The 27,279-nt window shown below is 43.5% G+C and overlaps 1 protein-coding gene and 2 long non-coding RNA genes across 5 annotated transcripts; 2 read left to right on the top strand and 1 right to left on the bottom strand.

Annotated features, from left to right (window-relative positions):
- Window positions 1-2,954: 2,954 nt before the first annotated feature.
- On the top strand, window positions 2,955-7,053 carry LOC137484893 (uncharacterized). The gene is made up of 2 exons (XR_011005095.1): window positions 2,955-3,310; window positions 3,414-7,053. It is a non-coding gene; the product is annotated as an uncharacterized lncRNA (long non-coding RNA).
- Window positions 6,612-22,838, bottom strand: CRKL (CRK like proto-oncogene, adaptor protein). Of its 3 annotated transcripts, none has more exons than XR_011005093.1 (4): window positions 22,525-22,838; window positions 18,893-19,379; window positions 18,505-18,649; window positions 10,277-10,396 (listed from the first exon to the last, which is right to left on the bottom strand). XR_011005093.1 is itself a non-coding variant. In XM_068209092.1 (3 exons), exons 1-3 carry the CDS (start codon window positions 22,836-22,838, stop codon window positions 10,262-10,264), a joined length of 912 nt encoding a protein of 303 aa, XP_068065193.1. In that variant the 3' UTR covers window positions 6,612-10,261. The 3 variants fall into 3 exon arrangements, 1 of the variants encoding a protein (XP_068065193.1); XR_011005092.1 differs by lacking the exon at window positions 10,277-10,396 and adding an exon at window positions 13,540-13,790; XM_068209092.1 differs by lacking the exon at window positions 18,505-18,649 and having other exon boundaries at window positions 6,612-10,396; window positions 18,917-19,379.
- LOC137484892 (uncharacterized) lies at window positions 22,741-26,602 on the top strand. The gene is made up of 2 exons (XR_011005094.1): window positions 22,741-22,878; window positions 23,931-26,602. It is a non-coding gene; the product is annotated as an uncharacterized lncRNA (long non-coding RNA).
- The last annotated feature ends 677 nt before the right edge of the window (window positions 26,603-27,279 follow it).

Here is a 27,279-nt window from a genome sequence, read left to right as displayed (position 1 = left end):
CCACGCCTTGCCATGGGCACACACCAGCTCTGTGACAGGTTCCTGGTGCCACCATGCTTGGGGCAGCTCTGGTGGGCTGGGAGCCGTACAAAATTCTCTGGGGTTAATGCAGTCATCTAGTAAATTAATCTAAGGGGGCAACTGTATGTAAGGGGCTGTGGGGCTTTCTTCCTGACCCCAGTACACTTGTGTGCTGGCAGCTCTGGCACTGAGGGCATTGTCCTCCAAAGGGACAGGCAGTAACACCTGGCACATCTCTGGCACTCAGGATCTGGGATCCTGCATCAGTTCTGCAAAAGCTTTTCAGCATCTCTGTTGCAGGGTAGGTGGGGACACTAAGGCAAAGAGATTAAAGACAGTAAACCACAGTGGGAGAAATGGGCTCTTTGTCTCCCTTCTGACTTTTATGGGGACCTGGAAACATTTTGCTTTCTCATCTAACATTAATCTTCTACCCTAATGGTGGAGAAACATTCTTCTCCACTTTATTTCCCAACTGTGTGCTTCTTGGAGGATCTTTAAGTCTTACATCTAAAGAGCATTGATTTTCTGCAGAGACCCTTTTTCCTAACTGTTTGTCAAGGCTTGGAGCTTTAGGTGACAACTAAAGGGAGAATGATTTTAACGAACTAATTAACCTCCCTCCAAGTCATTCAGGGTCTGTTCCCTTGGTGCCACTGGTGTTGCATTTGTGCTAATTTCCCCTGGAACGTCTAATGTAGGGGGAGCAATTAAAGGAGGCTTTTCTCGGGCAGTTTTTACACAGCAGGAAGAGGGAAGGTGGCAGTGGCTGCTCTGTTTGGTTATTGCTGTCCCCAGTGTGATCCAGCCAGCCCCTGCTGGAGCCAGAGCCCAGCTCCCTGCTCTAGGAATGAGACTGGCCAGGTCCCAGGAAGGCAAAGCAGTCCCTCAAACCTCACCAGATACCCTCTGAAATGGGGCTCTGGGTTACACCACATGTGTCACCCCAGCTTCCCAAACAAACACGGGCTGTCAGTCAGTGTAGAGGGAAGGATCTTCTGCAGAGCTGAGTGGGTTTTGCCATCACAGTGTCAGAAAGGCTCTCTGTTCCTCTGGCTTTCAACTGCAAATGAAGCAAATGGCAAAGCATTGACAAAGGACCTCCCTGGCCTCTGTGCTGGCCCAGTGCTGGGTTCAGCCTCCCAACCCTGGACACATGCTGATAGTGTCTAATCTCCTGGAATCAGGGCAGAACTGCGTCACGGTGCCCTGGAAAAAGGAAACTGTGATCCTTATGGAAGCTCCTAAGAGCCTTGTGCTGCTGGAATCAGGTGAGGCTCTGGGTGGCAGGAGACAAACAGGTATGGGGGCACCATGCTCATCCTCATGCTGCTCCCAGGCTGAAAGTGGGGATGATAGGGAAAAACAACGCTGTGATTCCTGGGATGTAGGGCTGGGACAGCTTGTGAGCCGTGGCACGAACTCCTCGATCCAGACTATAAAGTACTTCACAGGCCTCTCCCAATTGCCTGGCCTATTAGTTTTATGGAGGGGCCTATTGTAAGGATGCAGTTGGTCTCCTTTTGCCACAGTAATGAAAATATAACCACAGTGGGGAGAGAGACCCTGGCAGGGAGGCAGCGGGAAGCCTGTGTTTGGGCATTGGGGTCACAACCCTATGGGCTCCTGGGGTCCCCGGGTATCTGTCGGTGCCACCGCGGGAGCACTTCGGCAAGGAGAGCCTTTGGCCCCTGGCCCAGGCCGGGGTTCCTCCAGGCACCCCCGAGCAGAGGAGGCTGGAGCCGGGCATGCACAGGCAGGGGCACAGTGCCACCCAGTGACTGCGTGTGACCTGTGAGGGGACAGCTGCGGTAGCCTGCAGGGGAATTGCTGCAAAGGTACTGAGGCCTGGAAGCCGCATCTGTGCTGTTGCTTTGTGATCACAGTGCACAAGGGGCAAAGCTCTGGGGCTGTTGTGCTGTGTCTGGAGCCAGGGTTTTGCACGACTCGCTCAGGTGCTGACAGAAGCCAAGTGTTGGGCAAGTTGGGGCTGAAGCAGCTCACATTTTAGGAGGAACCTGGCAGCAAAACCAGGGGAGGAGAAGGTGGTTACCTGGGATGAGCTGCTCTCCATGGGGAGGATGTGTCTCTGCTTGAGAAGTGCAGGTAGCTCTGGGGCAGTGTCTGGTCCCAGAGAGACAAGGCTGTCACAGGGGCTGCCTTGGAGCCCCTCGCCTCTGCCAGGAAGGGACCTCTTGTGTCTTGAGCAGTAGGTGACAGCATGTGTGGTGGATTTGTGAGGTTAATGCAGGACCTTTCCTCCCTTCTGCCCAAACCCTGCCTACATTCCTTGCTAGGTCAAACCCTGTGTCTTGTGTTCCCAGGCTGTAACAAGCATCAACAGGCAGCTTCAATGGTGGGGGAGAGGGAAAGGAGCCAGGTACAGTGGGACATGGTGCTGTCATCTCCCGAGGTGGCTCCTGCAGGAAATCACTGCCCCAAGCAATGCCCTGATATATTTCCAGCAGGGACTGTCTCTTGGAGGAGGCACAGACTGTGTCTCTATTTTGGGTGATGACTGCAGAGCCCACAGAGCATTTGGCAGCAGGGAGGGGTGTTAAATCAGCCTGTCCTTCTCCAGGTACATCATCTCCACCCCTCTCCATTTCCCACAGCTGTTTCAATGCAGCTCTGCCATGGGGCTGCAGAGCTGCAGTGTGGGCTGAAATCAGGGCACTGCAGCGAGGGAGGCATGAGCCCTGCATGGCTGATGGATGCCAGTCTCACATCTTTACTGCCCTGTGGAGGACAGCACACACTTTCTGCTCCTAGGCTGCTCTCCAATGTGTCTTTATTTTTGTCTGTTCAGATTTGCCAGTGTTGATCTCACAAACACCACTGTGGGGGTCTGTGGGCTTCTGCCGCTGTACAGCACAAAGCCTTGCTAGAAATCCAGCACCAGCTGGAGAGCTGTTCCCATCCCATCACCCACCTCTGCCTCGATCAGATGGTCATAGTGATGGTGAGGGTGGGTCACTGAGCCTCATACAGGCAGGAGCTGCTGCTGAGTACTTGGAGTAACCTTTTGTCACTGCTGGGGTGCATCCTGCACTTTGGGATGATTTTGGCCAGAGATTGCCGATGGTGCTGCTTATCCTGCGTGTAGTGGTCAGACCTGTGTTAGCGCATTCAGCAGAACCCCAGAAGTGAGTTAATTTTAGCCTTTCAGTTTCAGACTCCTGCTGATGTGTCTCATGTCCAGGCCAAGGTGCTATTTCTTTCAGGGAAATGATCTTTGTTAATTTTAGATCTAGTTCTCCAAAGTGCCGAGTAGGCACAGCTATTCCAGGTAGTCGGGCACATCGGGGGGTGTTTTATCTTTGTGGGATATGGCTCTTCCTTACACAATGAAGGCCAAGCCTGATGAATTACATTTCCTTTGTGCCCTGCAGAGCATGAGGCTGATGCTCAGCAGGAATCCAGCCCAGAGCTGTGTATCACTGCAGACATGGAGCCAGAGCACCAGCTGCGATACCTGGAAAGAGAAAAGCTCTTTCTCTTCAAGGTCAGTGGATTAATTGTATCACTGGTCACAAGAAGAGAGGAAAAGAAGAGATGGTCTAACATAACAGAAATGGATTCAGCAGGTAGAAGTCCCCATGAGAGCCCCTGAACCACATAATCCAGATCAAAGTAGTAAAGAAACAGAATACATTAAAAACTGTGGAAATCGAGTCTAGAAATACAGGGGGTCATTACTTCCCAGTAAGAAAAGTGGGCAAGTTTGATTTTTGTATTTTTTATGACAAGGATAACAACAGTGCACTCTAAGGCCTGGCTGGGTTTGTCACTTCTGTCAGGAGCATCCCTGGGGGTCTCCAGCTTGGCTGCTGACTGGTGGTGGGCTGAACAGGAGTCGAGTGCCAAGAGTTTCAAATCAACTCCTGTTGTTCACTTATGTCAGTCCCTTCTGTCTGTTCAAAACAGCATCCTCTCCTTGGACTTGCTACTCCCCCAAATCAGTTGGATTTTGGGTGCAGGGGCAGCTGGGGGAAGGCAAAGCAGCATGTCCAGCACTACCCTTCTACCTCTGCTGCCCTCTGACAGCCCAGGGAGAGCTGCTCCTGCCTGAGGTTCTGGAGAGGATTCACTGGATAGCACAGATTGGGAATCAATGCAGTGGAGGGGGATTAACAGTCCCTTGGATCCACACTTTCACTTCAGCTTTAGTGATAAATTTCTAGACCAAATGCTAGTAACAGATTTCTCAGCGCTGACTTTCAGCTGCCCTTGTTGGACCAGCCAGGACGTACGAAGCAAGAGCCAGTTCCCTGTGGATACTCCAGATTTAGCTCTGATCCCAATTGTCTGGTGTGCCAGCAGCAGGTTAGACTAGTAACTCGTGCAGGGAGGGTTCTGGTTACAAAATGCCTGGACTGAAGCAAGCAGGTGCTGGGAAGGTTAACTGAGGGGAGCACGGCGTTAATTCCCCATCGCCTCTCGCTCCCCCGCCTGCCTCGGGAGCAGCGGGATGGATCTTCCGCAGGTGAGGCTGTGCCGAGGAGCTGCCAGTCCCCGGTGGGCACCGTCACGCCACAGAGCAGGGGTAGCTCAGCTTTTAGCTCCCAAGGTTGTGCCAGTCTGGAGCAGGAGCCCCCGTGAGCAGATGGGCTGAGTCACGGTGGTGGGCGCTGGTTCTCAGGCTGCTCCCGGGGAGGGGAGCAGCTGGAGCAGGGCGTGGATAGCCTGACTCAGCGTGGGCACACACCACTCGGTGTCAATGAGTCACAATAATCGGTGCCGCTGTGCCTCTCGGCAAGCTCTCAGGGCTTGCATTTCAGAGCAGGAGGCTCACTCTGGACAGCTGTGATGGTTTCTTTCCCTGCTGCCAGCCTGTCCCCCCTGGACACGCAGCCCTGCTGCAGTGGGGCTCAGCTGTTTGCACAGCGACCGCCAGTTTGCAGCTCTGGGGATGGAGAGTTCCTGAAATCGGAACTGCTTTACCTTTCCCTGCTGAGCTGTGACTGGTGGTTCAACAGCTGCTACAGAAGCAGCTGACCTCTCCTCCAAAAAACAAGGCAGAGGGGTTGATATGGGGGACAAAAATCAGTACGGTTGCTCCAAGGTGAGTGTGGACCTCAGGAGCTTTTCATCTGTGCACAGTCCACACTCTGGAGAATCATGTAGAAATGAAACTGTGTTCTGCTGTGGCTGCCGTTTATTTGGTTTATTTAGGTGTATTTCCTACTGGCGTAAGCTCCAACAGACACCTCTGGGTATGTCTGAAAGGGTGTTTGACATCACACCGGTTTAGAAATAAAACCTTTTAAATAAATCAGTGACAAACTGACGAACCCAGCTGATCCCACCTTGCACTGAAAAATGGAGGCTTGTGCTGCCTGTTGTTGGACTGAAGTAAGTGAACGACTTCAGATTTGCACTTGTGGAAGCCTGAATGCAGGTAAGACAAATAAACCCACCTTGAGTTACTGCTTGCTTCCTGTTACCTTTTACTTTTTGCCTCTTAGCCTGAAACAGGATTACCAAGCCCACTGATTGTATCTGACCTATTCTCATCTTTAAAACACAACTGGTTTTCTCCCAAACATAACTTGCCAAATGTGACTATTTGATGATAAGACACTATGCAGAGTTGGCTATGAATGTTTATTAACATCACATGGAAATCTGTACTCCAGAGAAGACAAACACGGGGCTGTCACCATACCTACAGAGTCCAGGGAACCAATACAAGCTTTGTAGGCTTCTCCTTGGCAGCAGTTGCATGGCTTGATGTTCTTCTTAAGTTTTCTTCCTATACAGTATCAGCTCAAGTATCAACACCTTGTTAATGATTTAACTGAAAAAACCTTTAAGTTTAGTTAAGTTACTATTGAACTGGATTGACTGAAAAGGCAGAAGATGACCAGGATGTGGGTTCTGACTTCCAAACACAGACGGTTCTGATGTTTTGCACCAGCATCTTGTGGCAGAGGCCAGAGCTGCAGTCCCTGCTCTCCAGTGCCTGCACAGGTTACACCTTAGTTACTCAACCAACAATAAGCGAAATTCAAACCATTGCATAAACCAGTCATTCTTACAAGCACAGTCAAGGGCATCACAGTAAACAAAGGTTATGGTTTCCAGAGACCCTTAAAAGCCGGGGCCAAAGCGCACAATAAACGCAGTGGTGGAAGAGCACGGACGTGTCGGGCGTCAGGGTAGACGAGACAGTGGTCATGTGTATCACCGGAGATGCATCTTTTTCATGTGAACCTCCACAGCCCAGCAGTATTGTCTGAGAAGAGGCACGAGGGTGGAACAGGAGAGTATCATTCAGCCTGGCAACAGCATTTTCTCCTGCTTAATTCTTCCTTTGATTCTGGAAAACTTCAGCTGGCATGCACTGTTCACACACAGAACAGGGCATTGTAAGGACAGAGTAAGGGCTTAAACACTCTGCTGTTATTGTCAAGGTTTTCAGGCTAAAGACGACAAATAATACTGTAAGTTGAGGCAAGTTTTATTTAGACTGTACAAACAGGGCATTGGGGAAAAAACACAGTGGCTTGATGTTGGGACCAGTTCTATGAATTAAGTGGAGTAAGAAATTAAAAAGGCACTAATCTTAAGAAAAGACACTCCGTAAATTCTAAGAATATAATTCATTTAATACTGTTAATCTTATAGCACAAAAAATAAAACAAGCTATGATCCCCAAAATAAAATTTAAAAGCTTACACTTAATATTATTGCCTGAAGATCATGGTCTTTAAATTACAGATTGTGTTTAAAAGTTTACACAGTGAAGACTGTCTCAAATACAAGGCCACCTTTCCCACTGCAATAATTGTATCCTTGTCCCGAAATACATTTTAACACAAATAAACAGAAAATGACAACTACATAGGAACGCTTTCACTGGTCCCAAAAGGCAGTCTTTTAGGCAAGTCTCACTTTCAAATGCAGGTATTGAGGAAAATGCTTGAAAACTGGACTAGAAAACAAAGGCAGCCCACTCATTCCCAGGATGTTAATACAATATAAAAAATTACTTTACAGGCACATGAAATGGCACAAAGAATGCTGTTTCTCCCTTTACAAAAATAATGCTCAGGCTCTTCAGAGCCTCAACCCAAACAGGATATTCCCTTTTGTTTATTCTTTCCCAATTTGTAAACAATCATGAATTAAATAAGCGCTTATCCAGTGATGGACACTGATTAAAACAGTTTTCATTTAAACTTTCAGACTGGTCAGAGGCTTCAATGTCTATATACACATGTACACAGCAGGAGGAAGCCAAGCCTTTTGTGATAGTTGACTACTGTGGCACCAGGTCATTACACCAGCTCCTAGTTCCAAAGCAAGGACAACTTTAATGGTGCATAGATCGAAGCCATCACTTGTAGGCTCTCATGCTTCATATCAAGGTTACCTTACACGCCCAAGAACATTTACACTGATAAGATTATCACTCAGATTTAAGAGGTTTCATAAAACGACAGCACATGTGTAAGCAAGCGACAAGCAATTGAGAATCCAGAGTCCTTCAAAGAGAAACACACACTGATCCAATGCAGTCTTTATATGAAAATACTTGTCTCATAGTAAAATAGCCAAGACACATTTTGAAGCGAGGTTACAATCAGCTTAGGCTGGTCAGTATGCTACATTGAAACCACATTTTACATACCTGAACCACACCGCTGCTACTTGGAGAAAGCTGTTCATTCATGGCCTAAAACCAGGTTCACAGAAATTCAAGAATTCTTGTATTTGCATCAGATACCACTACACACAAATTTTGCATAGTTTTGAAGGTAAAGTACTTTGCTTTTCTGCAGTATTGGAACATAATTAAACCTAAAACAATATCTGTGTTCAAAGCGTACACCTTATTCAATGAGAGGATGAGTCAAGACGTTTATTTCAGTGAAAAAAAATCAGGTTAAAAGTTATGTTCAAGATCTCAACTCTCACAGTATTTATTTACCACGCAAAGGAAGAGTTCTACAATCAGTCTTCTGAAGAGCTGCCTGTAACTAGGTCAGGCCTGAAATAAGATTTCTCTGCAGCAGACTGAGTTTAGTGCAGTTTGTATTCAGAAGATGACTTTCAGTAGTACAATCTGTGTAGTAAACGTGCAGGTATTGTTGGGGCACAGGAAAAACATGACCTTCTTTACTTAAGAGAACTGCATAGCTTTTCTTTGCAAGACAAAATGTCAATGCCTATTGTCAAGAATTACAGCACCAAACACTTCAGTCAATGCTACTCTACTTCACAGTTAATTTGGTAGTAAAATGCTCTACAAGAACTTCCAGACTGTCAGCCACTTGATCAATACTACAGAAAACAGTTAACAGACGAATGGAGAGACTTCTTTAAAACCTGGCATTTTGAATGTCTGCTTGTGAATGCCATTTCTGCAGTTCTTCAGTGCCTTCCAACTGAGGATCTCATGGCACTCCCACATGAACTACCAACAACATGCTTTTATTAGGATCAAGCAACACAAATCAACAAGAAAACATGCTGGAACTTAAGACAATGTTTATATCATTAGACATTTGTAAGATCTGATGACATTCTGCAGGTGTTTGAAGTTTCTCATTTTGCTACAACCAACAGCCTACCAAAGTTGAAAAATGGGAGCTGCTGTTTTCCTGCCAGCTTCCACAGTGGACCTCTGCCTTAACCAGGCTCTCTGAAAAGGGAGGTTTTGTAGCTGTATCTTTGCAGACATGTATTCTGTTAATTCAGTGTTCCATCATTTTGAAAAGAGCATTCCAGTTGACCAACAACACGCATTTGAAGAAGGTGGCACAGGATTCCCCTGTGCCTACTCTTTCATATCCTGCACCCAGGCTCAGGCTGAGCACCCGAACAGCGCTCACCCAGCTGCAGCCAGGAGCTCCCTGCTGCAGAACAATCACAGCAGGAGAGCTTAGGAGGGAAAAAGCTACACAAAGAGGGAAGGAGCTACACTAGTAACAGACACCTCTGTGGCCTCCTCCAGCCCGAGCATTATCACATGGGGGAACCCAGGCAGCTGACTCCAATTAACCGTTTTCTGGAGGATGCTGGAATGGGGAGGGTCCTGGGCCATATATCAAACAGAGCCAATGCCTTAGGAAGGGTAAAAGAAAGATGTCAGCATGCAGAGGAGTTGGGATACAAGCAAGGAAAAAGAAGGAAGGGACAAAAGAAGATGAAAGCGGCTCTGGAAGAGAAGCAGAGCAACACAGACGCTCTGGTAAAAAGGTACTGTGTTTGAAAAGGAGCTTTTGATGAGCTGGGGCTGGTATAGCTAGGAAACTTTGGAGAGAGCAGGAAGTCTGCAGAGAAATGGATATAAAAGGTCTTTAAATGTTTAAATAAGAGGGTTTTATCAGTATTTACTAAAGTCTTCTGTCCCACTCCTACCTCTCCTCATGGCAATCTGATCTGTCTACCAAGTAACAGCTTCATGACAAGCACTTCTGTGTAGTAAAAGTACACTTTCAACACTGCAGAAGAGCTGTATGTAGACCAGGCTAAAGTGTTTCCCCTTAAAGCTCACTTTCTACAGTTAGTGCTTGCAAAAATCAACAGAAATGCATTAAATATGTCAAAACCAAGTTACAAGTATCATCAACCCCTCCTAGGTTTCCTTATAAATAAATGCCTCAGCTTCAATGCAGCTCAATCAATGGTTATTTGCATTTAACACACACTGTTTCAGGAAGGTCAACAACAAGCTTAAGAGTTAACAGAAAAGAGCAGTGTCTAATACAACTGCTTAGACTACATAAGCTCCAATTATTGTCCTTTAAAGAAACCATCATTTTAAATGTACTACCTTAGGACAGGTCATTTAAAAACTAAATCTTCTTCAGTTCTAAAATTGCATTTTTGTTGTTGCTTTTTGTTGGACAGTAATGCACAAAGTTGCATGTTTGACCTTAGATTGGGCTCTTCCTACTGAGCAAACCAGAAAACGTCCATGTAAGTCTCAACAGGAAAGGTTTTTTTTTTCCCATACCTCTCTGCTATATTCCGGTTCAGTCTTCTCCAGCTTAAGGCCCAAAAACGTTTTAAAAGTGAAACTAAATTCTGGATGACATAACTATGGTCTGAAGGTCAGGCAGTGACTTCAGTTGTATGTATTCCAAATGTATATTAAAAGAACTGTCAAACTGCAGCAAGCTGGAAAATGGGCAATGCTAGCAATGTGCCATTAAGTCATCATCCCACCTCAAACAATGCTAATGATAGCCAGGAAAATGAAGCAGCAGTGTAAATCGGGCAGAGGGAGTCATTCGTTCTCGTCTGGGTTTTGAGGGTCAAATAGCTGGACATGCGTGAAAGGGAAGAGCCCTTTCCGACCGTTGACTTCTCCTTCCCACTGACCGTTTATATTCATCCTCGTGACCTTCACAATATCTCCAACCTGCAGAATCAGAAACAAAAAAAACCCGTATCATACGTGGGATTCTCACTCGGATACAAATCAAATGAAGAACACAAACAAGACCACCGTAGGGAAAGAAGTCTTGCCCTCTTCTCGGCAGAAGGTTCAACTGAAAAGTTTCTTTTACTGAACTACAATACCAGCACTTTGCTGCTAAACATAATACTCTTGTCTGTGCTCTGAGATTCTTAATTACATGTATATTTATAAAGATTACTGAACTACACCTCTTTTTATAGGAGAGCTTACAGCTTCATGCAACAGTATCTTTAGCTCAGATATAAATTCACATCAGTAACACTACCATCAGTGATGAGTCACAACATCCTTTCAAAACAGCACAGTACTGGGATTGGTTTTAGCAGCAGCTAACTTAAAAGAAATGTAGTTTTTCAAAGAAAGATTCCTAAGGGAAAGAAACCATTACTTGAAGCTCTAATTCTGATGATCACAGTCTAAGAAACTTCTGTAATTTCTAAAATAATGCTACACTTCCAAAGTGGGGAAAAGCGATCTCAAACTTTTTTTTTTTTTAGTAGTAGACGTAGATTCTAACTTTATTTGTGGTTTTCACATCTACTTCCTGTCAAAGCGTTTGAAGCAGGAATGATGATGATATGTCAGGCTTTCCTACCATACCTGTTCTCTTCTATCTGGCAGTGGAAAATGAGAGAAGTCTAAGCTATGATCAAGCAAGAAACAACAGCCCAAATGATGATAAATTATACTTACTGCTCAACAGCTGTATTTAATCTGGATTAGGACAATTTACAAAATGAAATATTCAAACTGACAAGAAGCATTTAAGACAAGCTAAATACTCATTCTTCTGAGATGCTTCTGGAGAGCTGAACACGTGGTCCGTTACAGCAGCTCTCTGACTTTCCCCCTCCCTTCCTGTTTACTTATTTGACTCTATGTGGTAACTACAGTAAATATTAGAAAAGTGACATTAGCAGCTAAAAACTAATTTTACAAAAAGTAGAACCAGCCTATGACCAATGCCCAACACTTTGTTTCCCAAACTAGGTCCAAGCTCTTTGTAATTGAGTCTCAGTTATCAAACTACTGCTGTGAAATTCAAAGGAAACTAGCTTTAATCTTATTTAGGGAAAACATAGACATTGATACAGTATGTAAAGCAATTTATCTGCATTTTCTAAATAGTATTGAAATTCAATATGCAGGTAGGCCCTTGGCAACATCTTTAAACTTTTCAGGTGAGACCTGTATATTTTATGTTAAAGAAAAAGCCCTGAGTTTACAAAACAATGTGCATGTCACTAGATTATTTGAAGCCCATTTAACCCAGTTACCATTACTGTAACAGGTATTTTTGAAGATCATGCAGAAGCAAGAACCCTTAAGTGAAATTTAAGACACTATAATAAACTGGTTGGCAGTCAGTCACTCAGTGTTATGTCTCTTAAAATAAAATTCATTCAACTTTGAAACTATTCTCAGAGATTCAAGGCTTATATTTGCTCTGCTTCCCTACTTTTTCTCCACTATTTTGGCTGTCTGTGTACTGTCTGCCCCCCATATTTGAGACTGTCTCTCTTGGAACAATTGTAATCTTGTGCTTTTGAGAGAGGAGAAAACCCTTTGAAGTCCCTTAAGTTCTTAGTTTATAACAGAGGCCATATTACTTTCTTAAACGGACATTTTTATATATGCTGCTCCTAAACTCAAACATGCAGTCAGCATACAGAATTAAGCAGTTAAACACTGCATGTACACACAGAATTCACCCCACTGCTTTTCAGCTCTCCAGGGCCTGCTGCAGCATGCTCTGATTGTATATTTGCTAAAAAGCACAATTTGTCAGACTCCTCACTCAAGAAAGCTTTAAATAGTAACAAGATGACCTAAACAGGAACCTAGCAAATGGGTTTTTTTAGGAAAATGCTGATAAGATCTATAAATACTCAGTGTTACATTTGCTACATTTAAATAACTCTTGAAGACAGATCTAAGTTCCAAATTCTAGACCCAACCTGAGGAAGACCAGCCAACATCACAACAGTTTAAAGCTAATGAGTTGTGTTTTCACTACACCATAAACCAAACCCACTCTCAAACCCTTTAATCTTAAAAATAATGTTTTGAATCAAAAACGTGGACATGCATCTTCTGAGAGTCTGACAATGTAATTCTGTTCATGTGCTGCAGAGATCAATCCATCATTCATTCTAATGCTCTAGAACAGATATTCTTCTGCTTGGTTCTGACAGACTTCACAGTGTGAATAGGTTTGGAAATCTTTGCTTCAGCTGAGTGAAAAGAGTATTTGAAATATGTCTCCTATTGCATGGCAACAAATTGCCCTGTAGATTATTGATGTAAAATGTCCTTCATGCTGCTGGGTGGGCAAAGCTGCTGCACACCAGCATCTGCCACTGAAGAGAGCTGGCTGAAAAAAGCTACTCCAAATATACTCCCATATGCTGAGAACCACTGGAATAGGAAATTAATTTGCAATAACTTTCTACTGTTTTTGAGAGAGCTTTTTTTTTTTAATGAAAGCTGCTGAATACCCTCTTGTGCTGTATTATTTTTAAAGTGTAGTTTCCCTGAGAAGACTAAATTAAACACCATGTTGAAATAAGATTTTTGGTGCAGGAACCTTGATTTCATGCTAGACTTATTCATGGGCCTTACCTTAAAGACCTTAATTTCAAAAATGTCTAGAAAAATCTGGTCAACTAGTCCCTCTATGTATTTTTCCCCCAAGTAAAAGCATTATTTCATAAATGCCTTTTAAAGCATCTATAACATGGTCAGCTGAGGTACAATCTCCCACTAAAATTATTTAACACACTATTTTTTTCAGAGAATGTTTTAAACCAGTCAGAAGAATTGTCTTATGATTAGGCACAGGACAGAGTCAGGAGACCTGGTTCTATTCTCATCTCTGCCACAAACTTCCTGTATGACGCTGGACAGCTAATAGCCCTTATCTACAGATGAGGAGAACACTTCCTTAGACTCAGCATCTCTCAGATAAGTTAATTCAGTTGTGAAGCACACCAGCATGGCTGGAATGAAGTATCACTGCTGAAATGAGTAATACTCCTGAAATGCAGCCATTTGGTTACACCCAAATGATAAAAATCAAAATGTATTTTAGATAGCATCTTTCATTATGTCCTTGTCAGAGCATGAATTCAAAGCCCTGGGGAAACACAAGCTGTGGAACATGCCAGTCAGAACGGTTACTTCATTCACTCTAGACTCTTCCATACCTGCCTTCCATTTGAAGCTGATTCATACACTGCAAAAGGCTTCCTGCAAGCCATTTTAGTCAACCAAGTCAATGAGTTTTACAGATATTCCAACAATTCTATGTTAATATTCTATGGCTGATAAAGTTCTGTAATATAAGTATAAGGAGATAAAAATGCATTAAAATTCTAAATCACCATTTTAGCCCACTGGGTCAGTGCTATAGTAAACATTGCTCTCTGGAATCTACAGGGTGTTAAATCTCAGTCATTATCCTAATTAGTGTCACAGCTCACCTTCTCTGGTAGCACTAACATTAATATCAAAACAAAACAGTTTTTCAGGCCAGCTGCCTGTCTGGAGAAGAACAGATGAGGTCCAGCACTGAGAAAATACCTGATACCCCATTGTCCTCAAAGTGAGGAGCTACACAAGAGAGGCAGAGTTCAGCCACTCTGCAAACAGGACAAAAGGACACTGAAGGAGCTGCTGCTGTATTGGAAGAGCCAAGAAAGCACCAGGCTAAAAGCACAGCTTAATTATTCTTCACTTCTGATGTTCTGGGCCACCAGAACACAATTGATTCCCAAACTGGAGAATCAAACAGTTCAGAGGAAAACCTTCATCCATTCTTGAGGCATGAAAGGAGGTTCAAGGGCAACATAGAAATGTGTAAGTGCTAGATGCAATTAATCAGGCCTCACCTAGGAACAGATTAAAACAAAGGAACTTTGCATTTCACCAAGAGCCAGGAAAATTGTCAGAGCAGGGGCTGTGGCATCAAATAAGTGCTGTTTTTCAGTACAGGTCTCCTTCAGATTGAGCCACTGTCGTGACTGTACAGAATCTGGAGAGTTCACTTTCAGTTCAACAGTTACAGCAACTAAAGCTCCCTGATCAACAGCTCACACCACACAAGTACAGGACCAATACTTTGCTGAAAATCCAGACTTTGTGGGTTAGATGCATTTTAATGTGTAACACAACAAGGCTAAGTTTCCTTGGCTTAAGAAAAACACAATGCTTGTTGTCTACTGAAAGAAGTAGCCTAATTTCCTAATTAAGAAAGTTCTACTGCTAGCACATTTTGGCCTACTTGTCTCAACTTTCCTTTGAAGAGGGAAAAAGTTAACTGTAACCTAATTGTAACAAGCTCGAGAGAAATATTTTAAGTCAGTTATATAATATTGGTGGATGGATCTTTATTTCACCAAAACATTTCAGTGACAGGTTAACTCTATACTAGCAAATATACACATGTATGATTGCTACATCACAAAAAGGTAAAAAACACTGTAATGCAGGCACAAGTCTATACAACACTGGTATAAAAACTTTTAAAAATATAGGACAACTCATGTTTAAAAAGAAAATATAAATCTTGATTCCATAACACTGTTAAGTCTGGAAATGATCTCTAGAACCACTGCTGCCTTCAAAATTAACTATGACACTGATTAGAGCGTTGGTGATATATTTAAGAACATTTTTTTAAGCACAACAGGTATAAATCTGTGGCTGCTGCTGGTCTCCCACTGTCTGGCTCCTTACCCTATTTCATTCCATGTTATAAGTGAATGTAGAATTTGTTGTTCATGTCCTGGTTAGAGCCTGTCAGTTTGAAACAAGGCTTCATTGGCACACTGTTTCTAAGACTGGCTATAGAATTACTACTAGTTTTTAAAGGCTGGGAAACTTTCAGGTAGACTTTGCTCTCTGTATCACAGTAAGAGTGCCAAAGAGTCCAATCAATCACCTTAAAGTGTAAGTCCTTTGAACATGGGATTGCCCTCCTGGTTTTCCCACAGTAATCAGCAGGATGGAAGAACAGCAATGCATAGCCCTGGGGTGCAGAGTTTTGGTCCCAGTAAGCACAGGACACTGTAACCCTGTCCTTCATAGCCCTTCCTCTACAGCACCGGAAAGGAAGGAAATAGCTTCTTGCCTAGAAGTACACAAGTAAAGAAACAGACCTGGTTTCTCGGCTGTTGAGCTTTTCGGTTAGGGGTTGGGTTTGGTGGTTTCTATTTTTATTTTGTAGCTTGCTTGTTTAGTGGTTGGGGTTTTTTTAATGCAGTATCCATAAAATTCTGCACGTATTTGTAATGAAGTTAGTTGTAGTGAGAAGCTACAAATTTCAATCTGTAGAATTTCATGTTCATTAAAAACATTAAATCTGAACTGCCAAAGTAACTCAACGGACAAGAGCATAAGTAAATCTTAGAAATATATGTAATTTATTGTAGACTTTACTAACTGTTCCCTGGTGGTACAAAATTACATGTACCACCAGCTGTAAGCTTTGAGACATTGTCTATACTTACAACTATCATTTTACCCTATAAACAGATTATAATTTAATTTTTTATTTTAGAGAATAAAAGTGGAGTATATAATACAATAGGGTCCAGTCAAGACTTAGGCATTAGTAACTTCAATAACACCAATATTGTTACCCAGAGAGGCTGTGAACTCCCCATCCCTGGAAGTGTCCAAGACCACACTGGATGGGGTTTGGATCCACCTGGGTTAGTGGAAGATGTCCCTGCCCAGGGCAGGGGGTGGGATGAAATGAGCTCTTGGGTCCCTTCCAACCCAAACCACTCTATATTCTATATAATGTGATTCTATATAATGTTAAATAAACTTAGCCCAGCAAAAATAAATGCCCTATTACTATCCTACAGAAGTAAAATTGTAGTTGCTCTTAAATTGTCACACTTTTAAATTCACCAGTTGAATTCATCTTTATCCAATCTATCAGATCTCATTTCAGATTTTCTGTACAACAGTCATTTGGTCACTTAAATTTTTCATGTAATAAAAAAAAAACCCAAAAAAACTTGCTTACAAAACAAACTTCTCTGTAACAGGCTATAAATTCTTACCTTTTCTTAAAGAAAAATTCTGTCAGCTTCTGTAAGCACTAGTGTGCAGTGGAAACACTGGACTTGCAGGCAGGGAGCTTGTCCCATTTTCAAGCTGAACCAAGAAGAATGACACCGCTCCACTTAAAAGGAAGTCGAGCAGATTACTATGCCATGGCTTTATTTACTCCAGATGCTATTCTCTTCCTTTTAAGTACTGTCTGTGTGCTGACCACACAAGGCTACAGCCAGCAACCAGATATTTTGCTTTCATATTGCTTTATCAGTTGAGATGAGGTTGCACAATCAGCAACCGTGTAATTACACTCACAAGGTGTTCTACCTGTACAAGCTGAACAGCCACTTAGGGTACACCTAAACTGAGGGGGAGAACTGTCAAATAATATTTTTATCAAAGAACACCATTAACTTTCTTCCCCAAAGAAGTCCCATAACCTGTTTTTTGCCTAACACTACTTTCAGTGGTCTTACAAAACAGAAGTTTCAAATGGTTCAGTTTATTTAGTAATGTGTAGAGCCCTCACAAGGCTGGGATTAAATATTTTATCAGGGTCCTGCAGGGGTTTGGCAAACTAAAGGAAAATAATGAAAAGAAGCTGAATTATTTTTTCTTTGAGAATAGCCTATGTGACAAAAAATGTTCCCTATGCACGGATAGATATGGAGAAGCTGCAATCCCTGATTTCAATGAAAATGTAGAACAGTTCCCAGAATTCTGCTTCTGAAGCCTCCTGAGAAGCCACAGTGTGGATGAGGTACACTTGAAAGAAAACAGACTGCACGGGAAGGCAAAATATGCCCGTGTTGAGAGACACAAAAACATGAGGCAGTAAGTGATTAGAGGATGAGAGGAATCTCTCAAACAAAACTTCAGTAATTTGAGGGTTCAAACCAACTCAAACCTATTTGTTGGCCGGAGAATCCTACTGGTATCCCAGAGTAGCTAAACTGATGGGGCTAACTAGGTCACTTAAAGGGCAAGTCAGAAAAGTCTATATGTAAGGACCAACCTTCCAAGTGGTTCTGCAAGTTCCCTGAAGTAATTCCATGACACATTGATAACTTAACAAAATCAATCGCTTGCCTTGCTTTGCTTTCAGAAGCATGAGTAGTTTTGGCAGGAATTTTCTGTACAGTGCAGTTGGCAGTGAATTTACACTTTGTTCCATGACAATTTTCACACACTGTTCACAAATAACAAGCTGCTAGATTTCACAAGACAAAGAAATTCCAGTGATTCATATTTAACTTTTAACCCCACAAGAGTAACCTCAGAAGTCTTACAAATACAGGAGTAAAGCAATTAGGGTGAGCACTCTGAATAATAGGAAGTCACAAATATAAACTTTCAAATTTCAGTCAAAAGTATCAGGCATAGGTTAACAGCTTTAACTTGCAAAGTAACCGAGCAAAAACAACAGGAAAAGTTCCAAAGTATTTTAAAAACCATAATTATTTTACTTGCTAAAATGTTGCTGCTTCCTATGCTTGTTTGCTTGCATTTGTGCCTGGAAATATTGCAGCATGCTCAAATTTCACTTTTTCCAGTGAGTCATTTTTGAATTACAGGTTAATTAGCCTTCAGTATCATCTAAATGTGAAAATAACAGTCTTCTGGAGATAGCTTTGAAAAACTTCCTCCAATCAATCATTTATTCCAGTTAAACTAGAAGTACGATATGAATTCTTTACAGAATAACACTCTAAAGTTTTACGAGATATCTCTAATAAAAATAAAATTAAAAATGCAATAGCAAGCACAGGAACTTGCAGCACTTCAGAGGTTACCCTACACTCCTCACCCCCAGTTTAAGTGTTAAGGTTTCTTAAATTCCACTTTTGAAAACCAAAGCAAAAGGGACTAGAATATTTCTGATATATTCTGCCCAGATTTTAGCTCTCCGCACAAGATCTTCAAGTGCATCTCAGAGCTGAGGATCAGAAACATTAAATGTACCAGCCAGCAATCTTTACCTTTCTCTGGAGGATGCCACTGTCAGTTCTTAGCCTGGAACTCTAAAATGATTAAGGAAACATCTCTTTCCTTCCCCAAGATTAGGTGAAGAAGCAAAGCCATCCTCTCACTAGCACTTCTTCAGCATGTGTACACTCTGCTACACTGGTAACATTTGCACAGTTGAAGAAGCAAGAAGGGAGGGAAAATACAGGTCCTGAAGTTACTTACTAGGTCACTTTTCTCAAAGGAAGTGGTATAGATGAAGCAATTATTGTGGATGTTTCTTCAGAATGTAACCTAACTTCTCAGTCCCTCAACATAAATAAACAGACTCCACATGAAGTCATCCACATCAACTTCACCATAACAATTTTTAGTTTCTTCTTTCACAAGGCAATTGAGAACTCTGAGACTGGAGGAAAAACTTACCTCTAATGCCAGCGCAGTCTTGTCATAAGCACAGGGTACTCTCTTTTGGACAGCTTTGGCATAGACTGGTCCATTCTGTGTGGATGGCAGAGGATTGATCACTGCTCCAGGTGTGCTGGATACTGAGGGAAGGGGAGTTGCGGTCTGAGGCTGAGCATAAGCATGGGCAGGTTCTGGAATACCATAACTGTTGGAATTCCTGTTTCCATGCTTCCCAACTGAAGGTCTGACTACCTTTTCTACGTAAGGAACAGGAATCATCCCAATCCGACCTTCCTTGTTTCTGGCGCTCCACCACTGTTCTTCTGGCTTCTCTACGATTACCAGTATCTCGCCCTTTTTAAATGGGAGATCCTCGGCATCGTTGCCAGGAAAGTCATAGAGAGTCCGAACACACTCCAGGTTTTCTTCTGCAGTGGACATGGCAGGGGCAGATCCAGATCCCATTGGTGGACTTGGATACCTGAAGATTTGGTAAAAGTAACAGCTGTTGGTTTGTACTTCCAGTAACAAAGCTAAGTACTAGGTTTGCAGCAGGAACATCAATTAGAGAAGAGTTAATTACTTGGATTTGTAACAAAAATCATTGGCTTGGTAGCACTGTGAGGCATTTCATGAGTAACGCACACTTCTCAAATAATTACTTAAACACCCAAAGTAGCCTCCCCAGAAACCCAAAATAATCTATCATGGGATGCAGGAAACTGGGAGAAATAATGCAAAATCTTCATCCACCTGTTCTGGATTGTTGTGATGATCTTAGAGTCAAATTAATTCTATAGCTTAAGTTATGAGAGTCATGATACAGAAAACCAAATTAAGACTATGGTGGAAGGGCAATACATAAAAATGTAGCTGTGAATCTCTCCAAGAGTCCCCTACCACCTCCAAAGTCATCCAAATAATTTTATTTTGTTTTTAACTTCAGCATCCACTTCTAAAGAATTCAGTAACTAAATGCTAGACTTGAAACACTGTAGATGAAAAAGGGAACAAAAGATGGTATGACATCTTCATAAAGACAGAATGAAATACTTGCATCCACTGATAAGAAGGAAGTAAGGAAAAAAAAAAGCTAGCCTTCTATAAATATTCCTTTGCCTATTTGCCTATTAACCATATTAGCTATAATTTATTTACATAATTGTTTATTACTATGTCCATCATTTGTCAAATACAGTCACTTTGTTGTCTGTGATAACATGTAAGATTGTCCATCAAATGAGAATGCTTTCACTATTTTCATCATAAATGTTATACATTTTATTCAAAGCAGCTGTCAAAAAACCTTAGTGGATATAGGCCACAGCAGATACTTATTATCTAAGCTATGATAGCAAGAATGCATGTCATTAACCTACTTCAATTCTCCTTTGCTACTTGCAAAATAGGATGGAAGTCAAATCCCTGTGATTTTTGCATGATATGCCAGAAGCCCTGAAGATAAAGATATTCCATCTTTCAGACACCCTGCTGCAGCCAAAGCAGGGGAACAGAGGGAACCCTTCAGGGAACAATTGCTCTGCATAAGCAAGAGCTCAGGAACATCAGCAAGGATGGTCAGAGCTCACTACTAGAGACACAAAACAAAGTTTAAAACGATCCATTTAGGACTGTTTTAAAAGTATAAGATGTCATCTCCAAGATCTAGAAGTACTGTAGGGCTCTATATAGAAACCACCTTTCAGACTGTACTTTATGAAATTACAAGAATGAACAGCTTTCATAAGCACAAGCATCTGTGCCCACAAAAATGCCAGACAAATAAGAATTAGCATAACAGTTCTGAAGCACATACCTGGCCAGCCCTATTCTAAATCTAGTCCATTAACTAAAAATTTAAAAAGCCACTAAAAATCCAGAAATGCTACCTTTCATCATCCCTCTTGCATCAAGAAGTCTCCTTTGCACAGAATTTAAAACCATCAGCCACATAACTGATTTTTCTAAGAGTTTTAACAAAGACATGCTAAGGAAAAACACCTAGTCTATCCCATTTGTAGTTCTATAAAGGTGCTAAAAAAGTCAATTCACTGCAGGTTAGGTCCCATTTGTCTCTGTGCTGAGAGAACAATATGCAACCAAAACCTTGAAAATAAGGTGGTACTAAAATGTTCACAGAACATTTCACACAGGACTCCTCACAAATACCAAATGTGCAAGTGCAATCAGCTCCAAGTTCTCAAGTGTTTTGAGAAAGCCAAGCCAGTCATGGCCATAAATGATTACAAACAAGTTTTTGCATCCAGAAAGGTTCAAGAGTATCCAGGCTGGAGAACAAAGATAAGCATGAAGACTGCTTCAGCATAAGACTTTTTTTTCTTCCCAACTCTCCAAAAGTTTAAGCATGCACATAACACTGGGCAGCTCCATTTAAGCATTCCTGCAATGGTGAAAACGATTTTTTTTTTCATCTACCCATCTCTCTAGCCACAATCACTACCCAAAAGGCTGCCAGCAGATTGAACAGTTCCTGACGGTTGTGCTTTCTGTCACATCCTGCCCATCACTTGGCAGCTGTTCAGAATGACTTTTGAACACTTGAGTTTTTCAACTTGACAAGCTATTGTCAATCTTCGACAAGTGACTGTCATTAAGTACTGGTCTATGCCAAGGTTCAGTTGTGACTATAAACCTAAAAGTTATTCTTCCCTCCTAAGAACTTGCTAATCTGCAAAACATAGTAAGATACTAAAATGCAGAATTCAGAAGTGAACCAATTTGGATTTATTTTTTCAATATGTCACTACTTTTCTCTTATTTAATTAAATTTCATTCTATCCAGGAAGCCCAAAAGTTTTGACAAGACACTGAGAAAGGCTTTATTAAATAAAAGTAAGGAATATGTTCTAGGGTTCTTCATAAGCAGTTTACTGATGCATGTTGCAGGTATGTCCCATGCTGGGACCAGGACAAAGGAGGAGCTCATAGCCAAGTCACATTTTCCCATCCTCCTAGAACAGCATTTCTCAGTGAAGTGTATGGTATATGCAGATATAGATGAACAGTGCCATAAGCAAACTGTGAGAAATAAGTGTTTCACATTTTTTGGCGCAGAAATGCCACTCTAGAAGTTTGGAAAATGCTGCCCTATGTATTAATGCTGACTTAACAGGGCAAAGCAGTCTAATCACATAAAAGCCAGTTCTATTGTAATCAGTGTGGGTGCAGGGGTAGACAACAAACTAAGCTCAGAGGCTGTACTTCAATCACGGAGAGGACTGGTGAACCAGCTTCTCAACCATCCTTGGAACGGAGAGACAATGCTAGAAGAAAAGGGTAACACAAAAAGGGTGACGTGCGACCACACCCTCTTCCAAGGCCATTACAGCCCGTGGCAGATGTACATGGTACCTTTACACACAAGGTCAGCACAGGGGAGAGTGGACTGAAAGAGCAACACTTTTAATTGTCGGCGAGATCCAGAGCGTTAAGAAGGCCCAGCGTTAGAAACGAATGTTTCCTTAGTATTTATTCACAGCATCTACATCCAGTGCCAGGCTCCCGGAGCTACTCGGCTGGACTGTGACACCTCTTACAGGTCGCACCTCCTGGCGCCACTCGGAGCAAAGGTGGCGGTGGGTGTGGCGGGGGCGGGGGACACTCACCTGGGCGCGGGCTCGATGAGGGTGGTGGTGTCCAGGTAGTGGATCTTATAGAACTCCAGCAGGGCGGGCAGGTGCTCGAACTCCTGGTCGCCGATCTTAAAGCGGCGGTTGGGCAGGGAGTTGATGATGTAGTGGGAAACGCGGGAGTTCTCGGACACCGAGAGGACGTAGTCCCCCGGGCAGGTGGACGAGTCCCGCACCAGGAACATGCCGTGCCGCTGCCCCTGCAGCCGCGTCTGCGCCTCCGCCCGGGACACCGGGCCCACGTACCAGCTGGAGCGGTCCGACGAATCGAAACGAGCGGCGGAGGACATGGCTCCGGGCGGGGAAGGGGAAGGAAAGGGAGGAAGGAAGGTGAGGAGCCCGAAGGCCCAGGCGGAGGAAGAGACCGGAGAAGAGGAGGCCTGGGCAGAGAGGCCTGGGAGGTGGAGCGGGCTGGGGGCGAGGGGGAAGCGGCTCGTGCCTAGTCCAGGAGAAAGGAAACCCAGGGAAAGGGGGATAAGGGAGAAGGAAGCTCCGTGCCGCTGGAGGCGAAGGGCCGAGGAGCGGCTGGGGTGGGGCTGGCCAGACGCGGCGCGCAGGGCCCCCGAGTCTCCCTCAGCGGCGGGGTGTGCAGGGCATCCTTCCCGCCTCTCTCAGGCCTGCGGCGGGCCCGGCCAGGCGGGTGACGAAGAGCAGCGGCGGCTGGCACGGACAGGCGGCCCGAGAACGCGGCGAGCGGAGCCGGCTCGGCTCGGCTCGGCTCGGGGCGGGACGGGACGGGGCAGGCAGAAGCGCCGGGCGCCGCGTCCTCCCGCGGGTTCCTCCCCTCGCGAGCCGAGCTCCAAAATGGCGGCTGCGCCGGGCCGCGCGAACGCTCCGAGACACCGCCCCGCGCACGCGCCATGGCGGCGGCGGCGGCGCGGGGCCGCGCCCGCCTCAGGGGCCGGGCGGGGGGTTCGTGCCCCGGGGCCCCGCGCTGGCGGCCAGGGGAGCGGGAGAGCCGCCGCCCCTTCCCCATTTCTCCGCGCGGGTCACTCAAGCCGGCCCCGGCGCACCCCCGGTCGGTGCGGTGAGTGAGGCGCGGGTGGCCGCGCGCCTGCCGCGTGCCCTCATAGGGCAGGGCTCCCTCAGTGCTGCAGGCGCGCTTTGACGCGGGTCACCCGCCCAGAAACTCCCCAGCCCTCGGCCTTAAGGTGTCTGAGGGGCACCCTCCATCTTCTCCCCATCCCTCTCGGCACTTTCTCCCTGCTCGGTGCCGCCCAGCCCCAGGCTTTGCTCCCCGGTGCCCCGGGACTGCCTCGGGCTGCTCTCACTGCTCCTGGATCTGAGGGGTGCCAGCACCCTGACCCCAGGCGGTTTGCAGACAGACACCGCCTCCCCTGAGGTTTTGCTGGTTTTTACTAGTTAATTAATTTTCTTTTAAGGAACAAAACGGCGCGCTGTGATAATCATCTCTGATCTCGAGATAATTTCCTGCGTGCTCTGAGGGGCCGTTTCCTGCCTCTTCATAGCCTTGCTCCCAGATAACGGGGTCAGAGCCCGGTCTGGCCCAGGCGGGAGGGAAGATGGTGTCGCAGCCGCTGAAGAGGAAGGAAACCCCGGAAAGGACTCAGCAGGGCTCGGGGGCAGCGCTTGGCACATGGTGCGGATGAGCTGTTTGAATTTGAGAGGGAGGTTGGCGCCGTGAGCCCAGACAGGCACCGAGCTCTGACTCACGTCCCGGGGCCCGGCAGCGCCACTCGGCCTGGCCAGCCGCAGCGGGCAAGGGCGCGACAAATAACTGCACTGGCTCCCCGGAGGTGCTGGAAACCTCTGCGGATGGTGTGATTTTAGCTCAGTCTCGGGACTTCGCTTAATTTGCGCTTTTTAAATTCATTTTGCTTCAGGGCTGGCAACGTGAAATGAAGCAGCACTTGAAAGAAAAAAAAAAAAAAAAGAAAAAGAAAAAAAAAAGCCAGTTCAAATGAGAAATAGATTTAAGCTGTCTTGAAGCGCTTAACTGGACTGTTGTGCAGTGTTATTCCAGCGTTGGTGTCTTTCTTTCATGCTCTGCCTTTTCCAAAAGTTCAGTCATTACACAGTCATTTTTCTTCCTCTTTGTTCCTCATCCTATGTTGGCAACCAGTGCCAGCTGAGGTGTCTGGATTGGAACATATGGGCTGTGTCTCTGCAGACATTTAGCAGAGTTCAAATCATCTAAAATATGGAAGACTTCTCCAGTGTCATGTTTTAGACAAAACCATCCAGGAAAAGTCTCATCATTAAGATGAGAGGATCTTAAAGCAGCCCCTGAATCCATGAGCAGGTATCATTTTACCAGCCGCTGACATACAGCCATCTCTTGGGTGGAAAACAACAGCTGTTAGTCATGTACAGCAAAACAGTGACCTGGAGATGAATAATTACATCTGAAAATTCACATCTATGAAAAAAAAAATTCGTCCATTATTAGGAAATCTTACTTAGTAGCTATACCTCTGATCCATTCCTCCTGGTTTAAGTGCTCGTGTCTGCCAGTAACAGCCAGTTTTAAACACTTGTAGACAGGCTACAATAGAATATGAAGGTTATGATGTTTTCTTGTGTTATTTGAATAAATCTGGCTTGTTTTCTGTTTGACCATGGCCAAAATACAGATTAAAAGATAGCACTTGGACTTGCAATAATATACTAAATAACATTTAAAAATAATTACAAAAGCTGTAAGTAAGCAGCAGATTTAGTAACTCATAGTATATAAAAAGGAAATAAAAATTCCTGCTGCTTCATTTTGTTGAATTACAATTTTTGTTAAAATAAAAATCAAATATGCATAGTGATTTTGCCTCCATTTTGTACAGATAATACTAGAATCTCAAAATAGTTGGAACATGTCAGAAATAAGTAGTATTAATTATAAACCAGTTTTTGTGCAGTACTGCATGGGGCTGGACTGCTGCTGAAGAACCGAGACTTCCACCTTCCCATCCAGAGAGGATTCTAAGGCATGGAGAGGTTTTCAGTTTGAATGAACTTTCAAATTAGATGTTCTGATCTTGTATATGTGCAGGTTGTCTGCATGCAATTCCCTCTGTTTTAGTAACTGTGGTTAAACTAAACCAGATATTTTAGGTAAAAGATCCCACATGCTACTTCCATATGAGAAAAAGGTGACTTGTTCATCATTAATGTTTTTGATAAGACTGGGCTTCAACTTCCTAGACTACAGACAATCATCTCAGGTGTATTACATCCCTACAAATGCATTTGGTTTAGGAAGAATGGATGAATGGCCGGTACCACTTTACCTTTTTAGTAGATATAAAGACCTTTATGCTTTTTGACTTTACCTGTTGGCAGCTGAGCATGGCCAGTTTTAATGCAGTGGAGGAGATGGGGAGCTTAAAAGTGCATCAGCTGCCCGTGAAACAAAACCTCAGCTGGCAGAATATTCCCTTGAGAATGCCCTGTACCTCTTTCCCTGTGCCCAGCTGCTCCTTCTTCCTTTCACCAGAAGCTTTTGATCCCATCAACTGGGCCGAGTGCCAAATAAATTGTACATGTGGCTCATCCCTAAGAAAGGAGAAGTACATTTCTGTCAAGGGTACAGAATAAGAATCCTTATTTTGTTTCAAATCAAGTACTGGGTATGCTTCCAATACAAAATTAATGACCCTAATTTAAACTATGAGGAAAATGGGAAAGGATATGTTGGATTTGGAAGTAGACAGCTGGAGAAGAAATACAGTAGTGAAAGCAGTTACGAAAAAAAACTGAAGCAATCACAATCACTTCTGCAAATGTGGAATCCTGAAATACTTCAGGATACAAGTCCACTAATTACAAATCTGGCAAATATGCCTGTACAGCTTTACCTCTGTGCTGGCAGGAAATAGGAAAATAGATCATCAAGAAAGCTAATTACTATTCTTCTGGACTTCCTAATGTATCAGCAGTTTAAGTGTTGGTATTTTGATCACTCAGTTCTGGAAGAGCTGTTTGATTGTTCTCTCACAGCCCAGAAATAACTTAAAGCTTTCTTAGTTCATAGTCCATCTGTCCACAATGTCTTGTTTTATAATGGCTCAGAGAGCTTACTGTAAAAAAAAAAATAGCCTTTTACTGTCAGATACAAGATTGACATATTTAGAACACCAGAGAATTTATAAATTAAAAAAAAAAAACCAGAATCAGCTGGAAATCCCAATGAGTACATGTTTTTCTTGAGGTAACAAAGCTTAAGTGAAAGTTCAGTTCCTGAAGCATCATTCTTGATAGGAAAACCAATCAATAATAATTACAGCTCTGTGTATCAACCTGTAACCCTTCCTGCAATTTGTTTATATAGGTAATGGTAGTAAACAATAAGTAATTTATGTCTGCTGAGTAAAAGAAAATTGACATTTTTAAAGCAAAGCAATTTTATTATTATTTAGCCTGTGTGGTAGTTTGAAAAAAGGACATGCTGGCCTAAAGTGAGCTACTGCTAAAAATGATTAGGATGGTTTGAGCTAAACTCCATGGCTTTTTACCTAAATGAAACACATGCAAGTAAGATAGCGCATACTGTAACTTTCAACAGTCACATTATGCTCAAATGTAAAGAAATGTTGGGGCTGAAAGCAAAAAGTTACTTTTATCAAATATTACCTGCCCTTAGTAGGGTTATTATACCAATAAGTAAAAACAAAAGAAAAATAATGTAGTGCCAAGGTAAATGATCATCTGCTTTAACTAATTTCCTTGCAACTGCATTCTAAGCCTTATATTCATTAGCTTTTCAGAGCATCCAAC

This window comes from Anomalospiza imberbis, chromosome 18 (assembly GCF_031753505.1).
Source record: "Anomalospiza imberbis isolate Cuckoo-Finch-1a 21T00152 chromosome 18, ASM3175350v1, whole genome shotgun sequence".
In the NCBI taxonomy this organism is placed as follows: Eukaryota; Metazoa; Chordata; class Aves; order Passeriformes; family Viduidae; genus Anomalospiza; species Anomalospiza imberbis.
This window is presented reverse-complemented; position numbering and strand designations above follow the sequence as displayed.

Coding starts and splice junctions, on each gene's coding strand:
- CRKL (XM_068209092.1), bottom strand. CDS start 22,838: ATGTCCTCCGCCGCTCGTTTCGATTCGTCGGACCGCTCCAGCTGGTAC. Junction 19,380..22,524: donor CTCATCGAGCCCGCGCCCAG/GTGAGTGTCCCC, acceptor CCAAATCTTCAG/GTATCCAAGTCCACCAATGG. Junction 10,397..18,916: donor AGACTGCGCTGGCATTAGAG/GTAAGTTTTTCC, acceptor CTGATTCTGCAG/GTTGGAGATATTGTGAAGGT.